The following is an 8,329-nucleotide window of genomic DNA, read 5'->3' on the forward strand; positions in this document are numbered from 1 at the left end:
ATGCAGTAAAGAGCAAAATATGCAAAAACATGCACTAACATGCACTAACAATTCGATGCCAAAATTCTTAAAATTGTCTGAAACGGATAAATAACTAACTCATATGTTTATACGACGCACTGCAAAAAATATGATATTGCATATTTTTGGTTGCCCTGTTGATTACATATTTTTATAAATAAATCTAAATAATCAATGTTTTTTTTAGTTTAACTTGGCTTCTAAGACATGTCATGGGAGAGTATTGCAAACAAAGATCTCCTTAGGTAAGATATTTTATATTAATTATTAAAATGAAGCATAGGCTTTAATTGGTTTTCGATTTTGCTCCTTTAGCATACCCCACAGTCATAATCTTTCAGCCACCCAATTACTAGCATCACCTGATGGTTCGCGTTACCTGTTAAATAATACTAATGGTAGTACGATTTGTAAACATCATTTGTTAAATATTAGGATCAAAGTGTTTGTTTTCTATTCCAGAATTTTGTCAATTGGATGAAAGTTACTCACGCCTGGCTGGATGTGGTTCCAGTCCCGATGGTACCTCACTATGGGCGCGACACGGTTACACTCGTTCGAATAATTCTGTCATTAATTGTTTTTTAGCCTGTCAACGTAATTTAAAACAATTTATGGCACGACGAAAGGTAAATATTGACTTCAGCTAGTCGTGGCACCAAAATAATCCGGAAAAATTAAATGTGGAAAAATTAAATAGGTTATTATTTTTAATTCCATGTAGATCGAACGAGGTCTTAAACTGTACGAACAACACAATCAAAATGCCGCAGTGCGAACGTGGCGTAGTGCTTTAAAATCTACCAGTCGTCGTGAAGACTGTTTTCAACTGCTGGGTTATTTATATCAAGCACATATGGATTGGGGAAAATATCGCGAAGCTATAGAATTCGGTCATCAACAACTTGGTATATCAGAGGAACTTGATTCTCCCACCATGCGAGCCGAGACCTACCTAAATTTGGCACGGGCTCACGAGAGATTAGGTGGCTTGGAAAGAGCCTTAAGTTATGCCAGACACTCGTTATATAATGAATGCGGTACACAATGTCGTACTGGTGGTTTGGTTCATTTGACGGTGGCGCGCGTGTATTTGGAAATGGGTGGATTCTCAAGAGCATTTGAGGGTTTGCAAGGTGCTTATAAAATCGCCACTGCTATATGCGATGCATCACTCGAACTGCAAGTTTATGTTGCTCTGTCTGAACTCTATGGCCGCCTCCAAGACAATGAAAAGAGTGCCTCGTATGCTTCTAAAGCTTATGATTTATCACGTTCCTTGCAACTAGGCGATCTTAATTCTTCCCATCATCGAGCCGCTCTTTTGCGAATGGCTGTCGCATTGCGAAAACAGGGCGACTTTGGCGATGCCCACGATTATTGTATGGAAGCAACACGTCTATCAATGATATCTGGTGATCAAGCAACGTACATGCGAAGTATACGCATAATGGGTGATATTTATCGCAAGAAAATGGACTTTGATGTAAGTTAACCGAAAATGCAAATTTTTCATTATTTAATATATGTATGTATCTAAAATCCATAAGCTATGACAAACTAATTGACAAAAGCTTGGCTGTTCCGATTTTAATAATATTCGGTAATGACATAATCTTTTAACATTAAATAAATAAAAATGTATATTTATTTAATTTCAAAAACTCTCGATTTTATTCACAATTTAAATTTTCGGAAACATAAAAAAGATTTTTTTTAAATACAGTAGTTTTGACTTACCTGCCTTTCACTTAAGAGCATTTTGCATATGAACAAAATTTGTATTTTGTATACATATTTATTTTAACATACTCCATATAAATTCAATAATTTAGGTGCATTGTTTATACCTGCACAAGGGTGACAGCAGTTTTTTTTTTAAGATTTCAAAGAGTGCCGGGGGAATATTGTGAAACTATCAGCCCAATTATGAATAAAAAATTCCCCGGGAGTTTTTTCCCTTTTCTCATTTTTCCTATTCAAATTCAGTGGGAAAAAACTCCCGGGGAACAAACTCCCGCGGAATTTTTTATTCATAATTGGGCTGTATGTCTAAAAGTTAAGTGCTGAAAATTTGAGTCAAATCGAACAACGATTTCGGAACGAGCAGGTTCAGATATATGAAAAATTTAGCTATTTATATGAAATAAATTTGTGAAACTCCTTAACATTCTGCATTATTTTATAGAAATATGAAGAATTATTTATATTAATGAAAATTACAGTAAAAAATATCTTTAGGAGATTAACCCTATATCTCCTTTGGGTCAAAATGACCCACAAACTGTATTATCGCTATAATTCGAAAAATGATACCTTTTAAGTTTTTGTAAAAATGTTGCTACTAATTAATTTCTTTTGAAATTGAATTCAAAAGAATCGAAATATATACGTAATGGTCGTTGTAATGAGATATAAATGACAAAAATTGGTTAAAAAATTTTTAAATTTAATAAAAAATTCCCCAGGCCATTAACGTGTCTCAGGCCACTTGAACGAACAAGACATTTAGGAAAAAAATAACATATTTTGTGAAATATTAAAATAAAAGCTAATTTTTACTTAAAATATATCCATATTTAATTGTGTATGAATTTTTGTCTTCGTACGATAAATTTAAAATGAAAGTTTTTTAACGGCAGTTTCAAATCTCCATTTTCAAGTTTTTAATAAATAATGTAATAAAAATATGAACAAATTATGACAGAGGTACAACTTCAGGATCAACTTAAACATACAGCTCAACGCTGGCTACTATCATTTAAAACAAATGAGTATGGAAACTGCAAGTTATCTCTCGTTTGCAAATGGGGATTTCATAGCAATGCAAGGAAGAGAAATATGTCTGCAACAGTTCACAAAATCCTTTATCATGGAGATGTCATTAAAAATAATTTAGTATCACTTGGAGTTATATCAGAGGAAGCCCAGGAATAAAGGAATAAGGATTACAGATTTTATATTCTACAAATGAATATATGTTTAATATAGATCCGTCCATCTCTAGAATTCGAAGTCAATGGAAAGTAGAACATCGGAAGTGTTGCTAAAGGACAAAAATAATATAGAACTAAATATATAATATTTGAAGCCTATTTTCCAACCGAATGAATAATAATTGTAATTTTATTGTTATTTAAGTAAACAAATAAAATTAACTTTAAAAAACTTTTAGTTATTATAAATATAAAAAAATAAACATTAAAAAATCTTAAACCGATTCAAGTGGAATCTGTTCTAGAATTGACAAAGTGGAACGCTGTTCACAAAATTATCATGGGCATTATTAATATGTTTTTTATCTGCTTATATCTTTTTTAAAGCTTAGTACTCTATATATATACAAAATTTTATCGAAATATCTTCAAAATTGAGACCTGTACTTTGCGCACAAGGTTTACATGGATAGCAAGTCTGACAGTCAGAACCTGCAAAATAATAATAGGAAAAATTTTTGGAGTAATTCCATTAAAATGGAAATAGAATCGAAATTTTTTGGAAATAAATCTGGCATTTCTAAACCGCTGGTCCGATCGTAGCCGAGCGCATCCCAAAAATATAAAATTCTTTGAAATCGGATGGGAAACAAAAAAATGGCACGTGTTTAAAAATTAAACACGAATACTCCTTGGCTACACCCAAAATTTTAATTTTATACCGATCGGACCAGCCGTTTAGAAACGCCAGATTTATTTCCAAAAAATTTCATTTCTGCCCCACTGTGCACGGGTACAAAAGTATATATGAGGACTTTTATCATACGTGGTACTTACATGTCCAGATACCATCAGATTTTCTTATCAGACTTTGACCCTCTACCGCTGGCTTCGTTTTCTTAGCTGCCTTCCAAAGGGAGTTTACCGATTAAACTTTCGATATATTTTCGATTTCTGCGAATCCGAATTGAAAGGCAGCAGGAGATCTTTTGTGTTGCCAATTTCTTGTTCATCTTCTCTTTTCGATTAATTTCTGCATTAGAAATATACATTTTAGGTTTAAGAGGAATTTGGCACTTAGAGTGATCCAAGACCGAAAAGATTAGAGACTTGAAGTCTCTGATACAATTGTTGATATCTTCCTCACGCTGTATGCTGAATTCAGTGTGGATTTAAAGCTTAGTACTCTGCTTAGTACATGCTCCATAAATCACTATGAATCAAATTTTAAACTCGTCGAGATTGTCAATCTGACAATCGGCCCCTTAACATGTAAAAATCTTGTATTAACTTCGATCTTATGTCGGTTATAATGATAAACTTTATTCTTTACAGGTTCCAATTAGAATGAGAAAAATATTTTAAAGTATAGCAGAGACTAGTAGGATAAACTAATAAAATAAATGATAAATATGAAGCGCAAAGATTTAGAATAGCCAGATGGTTTACAAATAGGTTTCCTAAATGTATAGCCATTTAACAAAAATATCTGAAAAAAATTTAATTTAGTCAATTTAACACTTAAGATTATTTGAAGAAATGTAAAATTTTAGGCGGAGAATATTGCATCTTTGTTAAACAAATATTTTTTGAAATATTTTGTTTAAAAAGGACAAAATTAGCTTACAAATGCATCTTATATCAATTAAATCTTACCACAGCTTCACAAAGCAGCTGTCCATGGAAAATTTCTAGACTTTTTTTAAATAAATCGTGAATAAAATCGCGAATTTTCAAAATGTTAAAGAATAAAACTCAATGTCAAAGGGTATGTTAAGGGTTTACTGAATGTGGTAAAAATCGGAATATCCAGGTTTTGAAACTTGTGATTTTTCTGAGCTCATTGATGGAACTCACTATACGTAGTACAGTATCTACAGTATCCTATGTACTTAACCCTCCGTTACTCGCAACTGATCTAGTTGATACAAGAAAATTTGTTTATATTATAAATTTTATTTGTATTACTCTTTTAAATACTGTGAATTTAATATTAATATAAAAAGAGAAGAAATTATTTTCAGAAGCGCTTTTTATTTATTGATATCAATTTGATACATTGCGACTAGTCTCGATTGAAAGTGATTGCGACTAACGGAGGGTTAAAAGTGGTAAAATTTCGTATGTCATGGCTTTTTAAATTTAATGTTGAAATGACATGAACCACAGTTTACGTAAGCAAAGAAAGAAAACATTAAAATTATCTGATGTGTAGTATATTTATGGTCCGATTTCCACAGATACATATGTATGTATATTCGACTCCAACTTTTAAATTATTAAATTTTTTCATGAAATTTAATTTTGTTATATTTCACAATTTAGAGAGCTTTGCGACAGTATGAACAAGCCATGGGTAGCTCAGCATCTTTAGGAGATCGGATGGCACAAATGGAGGCAATGGATGGGGCAGCACGATGCTTGGAAGCTTTACGACTACAGCAAAAAATTTGCAATTGTCGTCCACTGGAATTCAATACTCGCCTACTAGAAGTAGCTAGTTCAATAGGTGCTAAGGTAAGTAAGACAAATAGAAACAGTAAAAAAACATCAAAAAGTAAAATTAAATATTTATTATTAACTAGGTAGCATTTACTAATGTTAGTTCTTCAAGTTTCTCCAACCCACGCACACCACCCTGTTCGTATTTATTTGCAAATAAAATATCTAAACTTGTACTGCATACCTTAGGGAGCTTTTTTTATTACAGTTGACTGGACTCACAAAAAAAATAATTTCCGAGTTTTATCCGGAATTTTTTTTCTTTACAAACCATCTCCCGAAAATTTCGAATCGAATAAAAAAAAATCAGCCAAATCGCTCCAGCCGTTCTCATATGATGACATTACATACATGGACCATTTCATTTTTATATATATAAATAATTACATAATTGTGTTCAAAATAGTCTCGATTAAGATTGGTATACTATACTTTTAGCTGTTTTTGAACACAATTTTCGAAACAATAATTGAATTCAAAAATTGTTATATGGGAGCCCCACTGAAAGAAAAGTTTATTGAATTAAATAAATTAATGATGATGTCTATATTTTTGCGGCTTTATTTGTTAACAATAATCAATTCAACAATCTTAATCAAATTGTCTGTGACATATTATCGTAGCTCAATAATTGAGAATTCGATATTAATCAATTTTGGAAAATTTTTTAATATTTAAAATGTTTTTTTTTGGCTTATTTTATTACGTTGTATTGATTAAATTAATTTCAAATATTGTTCGCAGAAGTAAATTGAGAGAAAAAACCAGACAACATCTTTCTACTTCTATTTCTTTCAGTGATCATGAAACAACAATTAAAAAAAAAATAGCAATACACTTATCATGATCATTCGTCGCTGTCTCAGTGACTACTAAACCAAAACGAATAATAATAGGTGTGTTGTTAGTTAGCGCGAAATCACTATGAAATGGGCACCATTAATCTAGAGATCTTAACATTCCCCCTCATTCAATCGTACAGTACCCTGTACCAAGTCCCTTAATTGTTAGTTCGACTCGATGAAACTCACACTTTTACAGTCGTTCGAAAAAAGACCTGATCCAAGAAAAATTGTACGAGAGTTTGCATACTCCTCGGATGTGGTTTTTAAGAAAATCAAAGAATATTCGAAGTACGCCTATCAGCATATTTAGTACGCCGTGTTCTCTATTTTCCAGTCCAATGTCTCTAGTAAATAACATACAAAAACTTTAGTTTAACTTTCTATTTTTGCTGCTGCTCAGTTTTGGTTTTCCTGTCACACATTTTGAAGACCAAACGAAAATATTATGTTCGCCAAAAAATATTTTTGTTGTAATAAATTATGTGGGTTTAGGTTCTCAAAAATTTTTAATATCGCAAATAATCGCGATCGAGTTTTTAAATTTTTACAAAAAATTCTTTCATTTCATTTCTTAAATGGTTTTACTTAAAATTATCTTTTTTACAGTTATTAGTGCGAAAAATTCGGAGACGTTTGGCGTTAATATATAGAGCGCTAGGCGATGAAGACCAATACAATACACACATACGTCTGGCCAATCAAACGGATTCAGCGCTGGGCTTGAATTGTGGAGCATGTGGTGAAGTATTTGGTCTAGAGCCGGATTCTCTAGAAGCACTGCCGTGTGCACACATTTTACATGCCAGGTTAGTATGTCTTGATAACACAATATGATATGAATTTCACATTCGTTTTATTGAAGATGTGCTCAAGAATTAATGCGTCGCAAAGATAAGGGGGCACCACGAGCGTGCCCGGCATGTAACAAGGTTCTAAGTTCCCGCTTGCACTTGTGTAGCACCAATATTGATGGCAGCAATAATTCCAGCACCACTCTAAATCCAAATAGTTTGGCCAGGGACAGTATTCTCGCCACCATGGACTCTCACAACGAATTATTCACATTGCCGAGAATGAGTAACACAAATTCATCCAGTGCTCAAGTAACTCTGATTAACAACCCATCGGCTAGTATTGTTAAAACATGCTACAGTGAGAACGCAAATATCTACGATGGCTTAAAACAGCAGCAGCAACAACACAGCAACGCTGAGAGCACCTCCCTATTAATAGCTAACAATTCAAACTCTCCTAGACCTGTATATCGCAGCAATTTATCTCTGGCATCTTTAAGTTTAAGGGCTTCAAATCTTACTATCGATAGTGGTCGTAATGCCACTTCGTCCGTTTAGTAAAGTGTAAATCTAAATCATCTAAAAAAAAATATTCAAACTAACACTCAGAGATTTCATATCAATGGTGGTTAAAAACTCTTAATAGAAATTTGAAAAACAGACTCGGTTCTACAAAAAATCTTGTATGTAGAACTTAAATAAAAATACGGTCATGACATTTTATTTTATACCATTAAAAGTGATATGTAGACTTAGTATTTTAAATTCTAAGATTGATGGTGCAAACATTTTCTGAATTTTCTGACTGAAGGCCTGCTATCGAGAGAAGAATTATTGTGCAAAGCCCTTACGACATACGCCAGATGTAAAAATCCTTCCAATAACGCAAATACGAATAACTCAAATTCGGGGATTCCAATTTTTTATTATTATTATTATGTAATAAGTCGCGAATCAAATTTGTTTTATGCAAAGAACAATCAAACGCGAAATGAAAAACAGCTTTAAAAGAATATGTTAAACGATATTACGTATTTTATAAAAATAACCAAGTATCTGTATTCATATATATGCTCATATTCATACGTTACGGCCCTATTTTCCCCCATATAAACAACAAAAACAAATATACATGTCTGTTACCAAATGTCGACATAATACATAAAACATGCCGATAAAATGTCCGTTAACAATTTTGGTTTTCTCAATATACCGACAAAAAACATTATTT

At 32.4% G+C, this 8,329-nt stretch overlaps 1 protein-coding gene across 1 annotated transcript; it reads left to right on the forward strand.

Moving 5' to 3' along the window:
* Nucleotides 1-228: 228 nt before the first annotated feature.
* LOC135962798 (43 kDa receptor-associated protein of the synapse) lies at nt 229-7,705 on the forward strand. Its single transcript, XM_065514691.1, has 7 exons — nt 229-266; nt 337-419; nt 484-650; nt 746-1,507; nt 5,283-5,474; nt 6,911-7,110; nt 7,167-7,705. The coding sequence occupies exons 1-7, from the start codon at nt 229-231 to the stop codon at nt 7,654-7,656; spliced, it is 1,932 nt and encodes a 643-aa protein (XP_065370763.1). The 3' UTR covers nt 7,657-7,705.
* Nucleotides 7,706-8,329: the final 624 nt, after the last annotated feature.

This window comes from Calliphora vicina, chromosome X, assembly GCF_958450345.1.
Source record: "Calliphora vicina chromosome X, idCalVici1.1, whole genome shotgun sequence".
NCBI classification, from domain to species: Eukaryota; Metazoa; Arthropoda; class Insecta; order Diptera; family Calliphoridae; genus Calliphora; species Calliphora vicina.